The 12171-nt window shown below is 39.1% G+C and overlaps 1 protein-coding gene across 10 annotated transcripts in view; it reads left to right on the top strand.

The window, feature by feature from the left end:
• Positions 1-12171, top strand: part of LOC308482216 (ankyrin repeat and KH domain-containing protein 1-like) — a 90323-nt gene that overhangs the window by 26854 nt on the left and 51298 nt on the right. For all 10 annotated transcript variants that reach the window (XM_081015116.1, XM_081015112.1, XM_081015115.1 and 7 more), the window contains exons 8-14: positions 1974-2211; positions 3259-3450; positions 4103-4212; positions 5103-5190; positions 6020-6147; positions 6321-6464; positions 6882-6984. In XM_081015116.1, coding sequence (XP_080871242.1) covers positions 1974-2211; positions 3259-3450; positions 4103-4212; positions 5103-5190; positions 6020-6147; positions 6321-6464; positions 6882-6984 — 1003 coding nt within the window. The remainder of the gene's footprint in view (positions 1-1973; positions 2212-3258; positions 3451-4102; positions 4213-5102; positions 5191-6019; positions 6148-6320; positions 6465-6881; positions 6985-12171) is intronic.

The raw sequence follows: 12171 nt of genomic DNA, 5'->3' as shown, positions 1-12171 counted from the left end.
CAATCACAACTTAGGTTAGCAGTAAACTAACTGTAGCTTGTAATAGCCAGAAAAAGAGGATAAATATAGTAACCACCTCTCTGAAGAAGAATGGTCTAATGCTGCAGTAGTCTTCTGCATTATGCCATTAGCACTTGTGCTATATAAGGATGCAGTGAGTAGTCAAAGCTTTGATTGCCTACTGCCTGGTTTGAAAAACATGTAAGGACAGTTACTGCTGGGAAACTGCATAGAATTAGGTATATTCTGTATCAATGATACACTTTATATTTTGTATATAAGAATACACTTCATGATCTGCTGTGAGACATCATAGAAGCATTTGAATAAAAGCAACAATCATATCGCATAGTAAGTAGCAACTGATTAAGCAGCAGCAAAGGGGCAAATATTCTAAAAGGCTCAGTGAAACAATGGTCTATTGCTGTCTGCCTAACAGTAGGCAGTGATGGGTATACCTCTCTAGGGAGGTTGTGCCTAAATGAGAATGAAGTGACTCTGTTCACATATAACGTTAAGCTAGGTATGGGGAACCTTTGGCCCTCCATGTTGCTGAACTACAGCTCCCATGAATTCAGAAAATAATCAACAAAATCTATTGTGCTGTGGTATTCTTTCAGCTGATCCCTGCAACCATGTTGAAAATGGAGGACAATGCCAAACTTCCCCTCCCTGTCCCCAGCAAGCTGCAATGAACATGGAATTAAATATCTACTCTAAATTGATGACAAACAAACAAACTCTTGTAGATGCTCCTAGATTTGTGCATGCTCTGTCCAGCAGAATATCTTGTGACTCTTCATCCCATGCAATTAGTACAGGTGCATCTGAATATAGAAGGTGTGGAAGAATAGTTGATTCTTGGACAGCAGAAGAGTGGAGCATACAGGAAAGGGTTAACTCCTAGAAGGCAGTGGTCCAGGGCAAAAAAGTTCCCAATCAACCATCATGTAGTGCAGGGGTAGTCAACTTTTTTATACCTACCGCCCACTAATGCATCTGTCTTGATGGTAAAATTTCCTTACCGCCCACCAGTGCTCAATGGAAGGAGGATTCAGCTTCTGCCGTAGAACCCCCTACTGCCCACCTAGAATCCTGAAACACCCACTAGTGGGCGGTAGGGACCAGGTTGACAACCCCTGATGTAGTGGGTTAAGGAGTTCTGCAGCCATACTGCTCTTAAATTCAGCTGGTCTTCTCCCAGCATTGCTGCACATTCGGGGGGGGGGACCCGGATGGACAACGGCCACCAAATGTGACTGTACACACCACTGCTCCTCTGGAAGTTATATATGGAGCAGCCATCGAGGTCCACACACACAGCTTAGTGAGACTCCACAAGGTGGACAAGTTTGCATCAGCTGATGTGGCCTCCAGAAGGAGGGTCCTTCAGCAGTTCCTGTAACTGGAAGTTGTCATCCCACTCAGTTTCAAGGTATACTGCTTCTGAACATCTCTTTTGTATGCTTCACTCCTCCACTGACTAAGAATAGAAACTTGGACGCTTTCTGGTCAGTGGAGAGTGGCATATACAGCTTGATTCAAGTTGAACCTGATTCCACTGATATCTCTTCTGCTTTACCTTCTCACTTGGCTTCTGTATTGCTTCTTCTGTTCTTGTTTCATAGTTCTTGTTATTAGACACAGTGGGGTTCTCCTTCGGATACATTTTAGTTACTATAACCAGTCTGTGGACTAGTGGAAAGGTCTCATCTGGCTGTAGCAACTGGAAATTTTAAAAAAAGAAAAGTTTTGACCCTGTTTTCTAGAAGATGACATTCCTGCATGTTTCACTCCGCTGATCATAATAAGATTTCACAGTAAATTCAGTTGTTTGCAATTTAAACTGAAGAGTGAACATACATTCCTAACATAATTCAAATGATATTGAAAATTTCCTTTCTAGAATATTTGAGCTTTCTTTCTTTCTTTCTTTCTTTCTTTCTTTCTTTCTTTCTTTCTTTCTGAAATAGGATGGGCATGTGGAAGTAGCTCGTCTGTTACTGGATAGTGGTGCTCAAGTGAACATGCCTGCTGATTCCTTTGAATCTCCACTGACGCTTGCTGCTTGTGGTGGCCATGTGGAGCTAGCAGCCCTGCTAATAGAAAGGGGAGCAAACCTTGAGGAAGTTAATGATGAAGGTTATACTCCATTAATGGAAGCTGCTCGGGAAGGCCACGAGGAGATGGTGGCTCTCTTACTAGCTCAAGGTAAGACAACACATGTGTTGCAAATTAGAGCGTTAATATTTTTACTAGCTTCTTTCTTGGTGGTAGAGTTGGAAGGGACCACAAGAATCATCTAGTCCAGTCCCCAAACACCAATTGTGGTGTTGATTCTGGTGCCTCTTACATTGAGGATAATTACTAGGGCTGCTAGCCTATTCAGAATTCTCTAGATCAATAAAAATAGTAATTGGAGTAAAAAATGGTGTTCCCAACCAACCTGATTAATTTCTAAGCACCTTTTATTGCAGAATGTGATGTTTATTGGCTTAGGAAACCTTCATTTTGTGCTAAAGGAAAAGGCAAGAGAAGGGGTTTAAAGGAACTTGCTCAGCCAGCCAGTGTTGAAGATGTGATTAAGGAATGTTGTCCTTTATCTGTGCCAGCAGCAGTTCCACAAAGCTCATTATTAGGCTGCTACTTTGGGAAGAGTACAAATGTGCCTCCAGTGCTTAATGTTTGGCTGGTGCTTCTGTGTTTCTCCCACTTGTTCCTACCTCTACTGCTAATACTTTGCAGATTGGATGAGGATCTTGCACACCATAACATTGCTCTGTTGGCTACCTTCGTAAGAAGAGCCAAGTGTAGACCAAGAAGCAGGTATTGCAGGGAGGCATCTTTGCTTAACTGGGTGTGGAATGTGTGAAAATGTCTTAAGTTAATGTGTTACCTGGCAGATAAGTTGAGAGAAAATTGCTCTATTGTACCTCTTTTAAAACCATTTTTTCAAGGTGTTGGGCCTTTTATTGCCATTGTGGTAAGCCAGTGGATTTATTTATTTGATATTTGGTTTTTATATTTTATACCATACCACACAATAATCAACCATGTCTTCTGGGCAGGTCACAAATTTAAAAAAATAAATGAATACAGTAAACTAAGACTGTCCATGCAGAAGCTGCGCTAGCACAGAAATTAGCAGAAACCATATGAAGAAATGCAGGCCAATAAATAGCACTAAAATCCAGTGGGGGGAACCAATATCAAATGGGCATGCTAATGATTTTTTTTCCTAAATAAATTTTTTTGTAGGTGCTAATATAAACGCACAGACAGAAGAGACACAGGAGACAGCTCTAACTTTAGCATGCTGTGGAGGGTTTTCGGAAGTAGCTGACTTCCTCATTAAGGCAGGAGCTGACATAGAACTTGGTTGTTCTACACCTTTGATGGAAGCGGCACAAGAGGGCCACTTAGAGCTGGTGAAGTATTTACTAGCAGCAGGTATGTTTGCTATTACAGTTGGAAGAGATAAACCAGATATTGGACCTTCAGATGTTTTTCAACTCTGACTCTAATCACTCTTGACTACTATGGCCAATTTATTGATGCAAATTGTAATCCCTCAACACTTTCTTGCATGAGTCACAATGTAGTTTCTCCGGAGCAATGAAGAATATAGTCATAATTCTGGAACCATTGGAAATTAGTATCAATAATGTAAAAGTATTTAGTATTCAAAATGTTTATGTGGTTAATCTTCACAACATTTTTGTGACATGTTTAATACTCCCATCAGGATGACATGCCTAAGACTTCAGTGTCCAGATTCATTTGACTGGTTTTCCCAAGAGCGTTTGTGTTCTCAGTGGCAGTCCCTGTACTCAATAGCAAAAGACTTATGAAACTGAGAAATGTTACCAAAGGAACCTGTGATATGCAGAGGGGTGACTTGCTGCTCAGAGAGTGCTAGCCTAAAATAAATATTCTGTCACCTCACCAGTGCTTTATTTTTTTTAAATGTTGTTTCCAGTTGAGGTATCCTGTCAGTAGCATTTGAGAAAGGAAATGTTTTATGAGCCGTTCTAGGTTGAGTGTTAATTGGGTAGATTTTTTTAATACATTGTGAGTAATCTAATTCCACACTCTTCCACAGGCGCTAATGTCCATGCAACAACTGCAACAGGAGACACTGCCTTGACCTATGCCTGTGAAAATGGACACACTGATGTTGCAGATGTTCTGCTTCAAGCTGGTGCAGATTTAGTAAGTCTTGAATATTTCTCTAAAATTTTGGAATGTAATGGGAGCTTTTTATTTTCTTTGAAAATAAAGAAGAAAAGTGCCTATGCAAACTAGATGGGAGAGTAGACCAAATTGTTATCCAGAGGAATGAATGCAAAATAATTCATGAGTGAAAGTATAGATTAACAATTTGTCTAATACTTGGATTCTTACGTTGTGAACTGCCCTGTGATCTTCGAATGGAGGGTAGTATGCAAATTTAATAAATAATAATAAATAATTTTGTAATTGTTCTGTTTACACCACAGTTTTTTCATCACTTTGAAAAAAATAACAATTTTCAATCTTTGATTTCCTTCCAGCAGTGCATGTTCCTTGTATTTCTTTTCTTTAATTGGTTCTATTTGCTGATTTATCAAGAAGTGCCAATGGGACAAAAATTTATATCATTTATTTAACTGGACTAAATATGTAAAAGGGTGTTCAAAATGGAAAAGGTTGTTTGTATTCTGCATGCTTCAAGTACAACAATGGGTGAACTGCATGACTGGTGTTTTTAGGTCACGTTTTTGTGCACAGCTTGTACTATAGTATCAGAAATGTTTACAAAAGCATTGTCGTATACCACCTTTGGTCCATTTGCCAGGCAAAGCAAATCCCTAATCTTCAGGTTGTGTTTGGTCCAAACAGTTTAGTGTTCTGTTTAGCTCTTGGGTAAGACTTCAGTCTTTTTGTTGTTGTTTGTGACTCTCACCTATTTTGAAGGGGGCTTTCTTTTACCTCACTGAAAAAGCATCAGCTCTACCTTAAGCTTGTCTGCTGATCTTGCTCTAGAATATTAGCAAATTAGTTCTTCTCTTTACTTTCCCCCACAGTATGGATTTTACTTTCTTCATAATATTTCTAAACAGGAGCATGAATCTGAAGGTGGAAGAACACCACTGATGAAGGCTGCAAGAGCGGGTCATCTATGCACTGTACAATTTCTTATTAGCAAAGGTTGGTAGTAGTAATAGTAACATTAGTAGCTGAAGGAAGGATTGCTTGACTTTTGGCTGTTAGGAAGAATGTGTTGCTTTATAGCAATCATTACCTTTTGCTATACATATAATGTTTTGTACTAAATGTATGTTTGGGATGTGTTTCCTTTGCAATTTTATAAGAACAGTACTTGGACCGTGTTTTTGAAAGCTCAGTGCTTCATATACTTCTTCTTTTTAAAATAATCCTCCTTTCATATCTCCATAAAGTATTACAACCCCCATGCCCCCGCATACTTGGAGTATGAGATTTAGTGTATCTTGCTTGAGGTTATGCGCTTGTGGCAGAGGCAGTGTTACAGGGGTTGTCTCGTTCTTGTAGCTGAAGACTAACTGCAGCAGGTTCAGGTTAACTGTCATTTGGTATACAATGCTTAATGAAAAATGAGTTTACCAGCATTTTCTTTTAAGCGAACATGAAATATGAACGTGAACCTTTAAATATTTTGGTACCTGACTATGTCATACTTGGAGTAAGCCTATTGAAACCAATAGATTTAAATTGGCCAGCACTGGTTTCAATGAGTCTCCTCTGTTTATGACAGAGCTGTACTGTCCTTTAGAACTCAACTATTTAATTTATATTCCAAAATTAACATACAACTAATAACAAACTGGCCTTTACTGTGTGAAATGTTTTTTAAACCTAAATGTAAGCAATTTCTTCTTCACTTGCAAATTATTGTTCATTTTAAAATTAAATGATTTGGAATCTCATTCCCAACAAATGGTGTCTTTGCATTAACTTTGTTCCTTGAAATTTCCCTTTAATTACGTCTCTGCGATAGGTGCCAATGTTAACCGAGCTACAGCTAATAATGACCACACAGTGGTGTCACTGGCATGTGCTGGGGGCCATCTTGCTGTTGTTGAGCTGCTCCTAGCTCATGGTGCAGACCCTACTCATCGTCTTAAGGTATTCCAAGTAACTCATTTTATTATTTTACAGTATATACCTTTTGTCAGTTGTATTGGCTAATGCTCCCAAAGTGGGTTAACTATAAGGTTGGTTTTGTTGTGTATACCTAGTTAGTACAGTACTCAGATCACAAACCACTATAATCTGTCTTCTTAAAATGTGTATTCCAGGATGGCTCGACCATGCTCATTGAAGCTGCGAAGGGTGGTCACACAAATGTTGTTTCCTATTTATTGGATTACCCAAACAATGTTCTATCAGTTCCAACTGCAGATATGTCTCAGCTCACACCGCCATCTCAGGATCAGTCTCAGGTAAGCTGTAAAGCTTTTAACTATAGCAGTGGAAAATGAATGTTTACTTTTACCAGCTTGACATAAATGGTGCAAGTTTTTATATAGATATAGAATATGAATTTGATATAGAATATGAATAGTACAATTTGAGTAAAAGTCAAGTAGAGAGAAAATCCCAAGAACAATGATTCAAAATTCAGGTGTGCTACCTCTTCTATTTCTCATGCTGTTGGATTTCTTAAAAAGCTTAGCTCTTAAATTTGAGGGGAGGAAAATCCAGTTCCATACTAAAAGCCCACAAAAGCTTATTTGAACAGTACACTTAACGTTGTGCACGTACAGGGTATGAGGAGAGTATCCTACTTGCTTTGGATTAATGTTCAGGTTACTTTAAAATCCGCTGACATAAGTTTTTAATCTGAGTTGATTTTGCAGGTTCCACGTGTACCAATGCATACACTTGCCATGGTCGTACCTCCCCAGGAACCTGACAGAGCTCCTCAAGAGAATCCCCCTGCACTTTTGAGTCTCCCAAAAGGTTAGTATACAAACATTTTTAAATTTTATAACTTGTGCTAGGATTCTGAATTCATTGTGTGTCTGGGGCATGAGAAGTATTTGGGACTTGATAGTGAATGGTGCAGGTCTGTTTCTCTTTAGTCATTTTAGTATAAGATTTTGAAAACATACTAGCAGTTATCTAAAGAACTGCTTTGGCTCCATGCCTGGAGTTGTGCTATTCCAGTGATAACTTTTGATTTGAACAGCCAGTGGCAACCTTAATGTCATCACATGGTACCATATCTCAAACTCCTTTTAACACTCTCTGCCATGTTGCATGGAGGTTACTGTTAACAAAAGCAAGTTTTAGATGATATTCAACTAAGTTGAATTAATGACCATGACTAAGTTAAGTCCATTAATTTTGGTAGGTCTATTATAAGAAAAACTTTCCTGAATACCGCTCATTAGTTACTAGTTGAATAATATATTTGATAACATACTTTAGTAAAATACTCAACCATGTTTAGTTATACTTGTAAGAAGTTGCCTCTAATAGATTTAGTAGATTTCTGAACTTGGCAGTAAAATTGCATCTTCACCAGTAGTAAAGAATTGTGTGACAGATTCAATAAACAGTGACCAACTGTAGTATTCATTTACACATTTCCTTAGCTGATTTTATTATTGCTGTAAATGAGGTCAAATAGGAAATTCTGTATTTTGCAGAATTTTGAAGTACAAAGAAACTCCTTGTGTACCTGTTGCAGAAAACGTCTTGTCTTGGGTTAGCAAAATCTGTGATTCACCTAGCCAAACATGTTTTGTGTCAAGCCAATGCTTGATGTACGCATGCTCTCATATGTGCTTTCTCGTGCTCTCGCTCGCTCTCTCACTCACACACATACATACACACACACCACAGTCTCCATTTGTTTTCACCATGTTTGTGAAATACATGGTTAGTGGACCGTATTCAGCTTGGTGGTTCATGTGCTGTGCAGTTTGTTCTTTCTCATTCTGGACAGTTTGCCCAGTTGTTAATTGATAACAGTTGCATTAAGTGAGTGAGTCAACTTAGATTTCAAAGAACTTACAAGTTTGTATGTATAGCCTTTCTGGAGACCTATGAATGTGATTAATCAAATGTTTGTTGAGTCCATTAAATAAAGCATAATACTTGGTAGAAAGTGAATTGAGCACGGTTGTACTCAGAAGTGACAGAATTTTGCAGTGCAAAATCACTGCAGAATTGTTAATTAAAACTGATGCATCTGCATATTTATTTAGTGTAAAGAATATGCTAGGTGCTGTGCAGCACATAATGTGACGGCTCCTCTCTGAAGGTTTAAGAGTAGGGGAGCTAAGTTGTACAGAAGGCCAGAAAGATGAGAAGGTATTGGACAAGTTGGGATTTTTGAGTAAGCATTTTTAAGGGAACACTGAGATCCTCAAAATAGGTTAAACAAAACATTCTTATAACAAGTTATATATAATGCTTTTTCTAAATGCTCAAAGTGCTTCACATATAATAGGCAAACTTAAGATAGGCTGCTATCATATGAATTCTGCACACAGGCATCCAAATTATTTTCATGGAAAAGATTTGTATCACATAGAGCACTCCAGTAATTTACTTTATATCACCTAGTGGATTGTGTGATTTATTCTGATTTTTCTTGTCCTGAAGAAAGACAAGGAGCTCTGCCAGGGTACTGAATTCTTGACTCCAAACACTAGAAATATTTTTGAACCGTACCTTCGCCTTCTGGGATTTTAACTCACATTAGCCACATTTTTCAAAATTTATATTTTCATCCATGAAAACTGCTTTTCATTGACAGAAAATTCCTAATTGAAGCCCTTAGTTGGCTAAAATATTTTGCAAAATTTATCAAATTTATGCAGCTGAAGTTGTTTTATGTATTAGAAAGGTTCAGCTACCTATAAATCTTGTTCCATGACAAGGAAATGAACTGTTCTCACTGAAGCAAGTTGCCCCCTTAGCACTCGCACGTCATTTCTCTTGATAAGTGCCTGTGTGTCATTTCAGTTTGAGAACAGAACACCAGACAAGGCTTCCTACTCTGAACTTAAAAAGGCTCCCAAGGTAGTGGGTAAAAATCCATAAAAACGGTAATCCTGAAAAAATAAATAGATCTAATTCATCACAAAAATAATAACCTAGCAGCTTGTCCATGATCCGCTCCCAAAATAGTGTACCATACTCATTCCCACTGTCTCCTGAAAGAGAGGCAGCGTGGCATGTGGAGAGCAAGCTTCATTCTTTAGAAGCCACTACTAGAAAAGCTTTGTTTTAATAAATATTTTTTCTCAGTGAGGGGGTTTATTGCTTTAGTTTGTTTATGCTATATGTTTTTACATTTTTGTATTGTAAACCTCCCTGTGATCTTTGGATGAAAGGCAGTATAGAAAATAAATATTTGTCCTTTGTGGCCACTGGGCCTAGTCTCTGTGAGGTAGTGCACACCATAGGGCAGCCAACAAAGTGGTGTATTCTGATAAAATGGAAATGGATCTCTTGTCCATGTATATGCATAAACACTTGTAACTGCCAGGCCTTTAAGCCTGTTCAGCTCTTTGTTAAATACAAATTTTGTAAAATTTTCTCATGATTCATGAAGTAGAGCAGAATCCACTTCTCTACTAGCGATGCTTCTCTGAGGGCCAAACTGCATGTTACAGGTGTTCCAGCTGGCCACTTAGCTTGAAATAAAAACAGCCTTGGGGCCCCAATCTGGAACATATTCATGATTGGGATGGGAGCCCTGTTCCAGTCTCCTGTTGAAAACTTCTACCTCCCAATTGCTACTTGCTTCTAAAGATGCTGGCTACTGCAAACAGCATGTGTTGGGGGCCATAAACTGCTAGGAGGTTTTGACAGGAAACCATAAGTGCCTGTGTTCTGGATTGGAGCATCACACTGGTTGTTTTGTAAAAATGAGTGGCCACCTTAAGCACAATTTCTAAAACCATGTGAAGAGCACAAGTGAGATCTACAAAAAAAAGTAGTATGTAGTGCTTTTGTTCAGGATATTTTATTTCATTTACTCTGCATCCTCCTCCAAGCAGTCAGCTGGCTTTCCATGGCAACTAAGCATAGTCCTAATTGGACTTGGTTTTTTTTGGAGGGGTCATTCCCACCTTACATTTTTGTACTTCAGTGAACCTTGGGAGTCTTCCAGGCCTGTTGATAGCTTCCTCTTGTTCGTTGATGATGCTATTTTGGCAACATGGGCACTGGCATTCGTGATTCAACCTAAAGGGTCATTTGAAGTTCAGAGCGTTTTTAAGAGACTGCATTCAGTAAGCCAGTTTTACTGAAACAGTTTGATTGAGGTTCTGACCTCAACTGTATATAGCATGTTAGATATCAGCATATTTCAGTTATGATGAAGCAGTGGAATTTTAGCAATGATTATAACTGTCTTGTGCTATGCATTTAGAATTTTATGGTATAATACAAACAAATTGAACAAATTGCCCCAAAATGTTATATTCTGTTATACATTAGATTAGAAAGAAGTGATCTGGAATGCATGAGATGCTATAGACATTTTTGGAAGCTCCAAATAACATCCACAGAAGCTACATCTCTTTGTGGCCTTAAAAGGGGGGGTGCACCCCACACTTTGAACTGTTTCCCTGCTCATACTCCTGATGTCAATTCTTACCTCACCATAGCTGAGCAAACAAGTGGCTTGTTTGCCAAAAGGTATCAAAGGAGGTCAGACTTTGAACTGAGTGGTGGTGGAACCTGATGAGGATCAGCAGAACTCGTCTCAGCAGCCTCCCAGTGCCCTATTTTGTCTACAAAATTGCAGCTTCCTACCAGTATTTGAGGCATTGCACCACCACTCATGGATGTAGTTTAAAAACACTATTTAAAAAGAGACAAGTATGTCTACCAGTTAATCCCAACCCCCCCAAAACTTTTGAAGACCTCCCAGCTTGTCTGCCTGCAAATGGGGCAACAGATTTGGGGTGGGGTGGGGGAGCCTTTTGGTTCCACATTAGGTTGTTAGAGATGCATGCAGATATTGTGTGCTTGGTGGAGGAGGCTGAGCAACCTAGTGTTAGGCATATTGGGCAAATATCTCTTGACAACAGTGTAAATACAGTGTAAGTACAACAGTGTAAATATTTTTCACACATACACACACATTGTCTGTTGCCTCCCAAGTGCAGCAGTTTATTTTTCCCCATAGGAATAAATTGCAACAATTCATTTAAATGGCAGAAATCAAATATTTGCATTTGAACACTGTGGGAGGTGGTTGGAGGCTAAATCTTTGCCCTGCCCCTTCTGATTCCAGTGCTGGGGTGAGAAACAGCTATGTTGGAGTTCATCTTGTTTATTCTGTGGAAAACAATGGGAGCAACTTAAAACCAAACCATTCTTTTGGGTCTGGAAGGCAGGTGCATTTCTGGAAAATGTTACTGTAAATGAGTATTTTGAGATAGAAGACAGGAAACAATGTTTTTAGCATGACCTGGGTATACTGAAGCAAAAAACGTTAGTTCCCCAAGCTCAATTGTGAGTGTTTGACCTTCTAACTTAAGAGGGGAAATGCTAAGAAAAGCACCATTTTGAATTTTGTACTTCTCCCTATGTGCAAATGCTTTTTGAATATTGCTTCAAATTTGTTAAAGTAATTGCTTGACTACCACAATATGACTGGAAAACAATTATTGACTGGAAAACAATTACACAGTTCAAAGTTCAGTGTGACTCCAGGCAGTGAGCTTTATTGTTTATTATAAATAAGCAGTATTTATAATAGTTATAGAACATTGGGCTGTACAGTGGTGCCCCGCAAGACGAATGCCTCGCAAGACGGAAAACCCGCTAGACGAAAGGGTTTTCCGTTTTGGAGGTGCTTTGCAAAACGAATTTCCTATGTGCTTGCTTCGCAAGACGAAAATGTCTTGCGAGTTCCTGCGGTTTTTTTCCCCTTTCCCCCCCCTTTTTCCCAAGCCGCTAAACCGCTTATCAGCTGATCGGCTAAGCCGCTTAACAGCTGATCGCTAAGCCGCTTATCAGCTGATCGTTAAGCCGCTTATCAGCTATCGTTAAGCCGCTTAACAGCTGATCGCTAAGCCGCTTAACAGCTGATCGCTAAGCCGCTTATCAGCTGATCGTTAAGCCGCTTATCAGCTATTGTTAAGCCGCTTAATAGCTGATCGCTAAGCCGCTTATCAG

Source organism: Podarcis pityusensis (genome assembly GCF_964106645.2).
Source record: "Podarcis pityusensis genome assembly, chromosome: 7".
NCBI classification, from domain to species: Eukaryota; Metazoa; Chordata; class Lepidosauria; order Squamata; family Lacertidae; genus Podarcis; species Podarcis pityusensis.
This window is presented reverse-complemented; position numbering and strand designations above follow the sequence as displayed.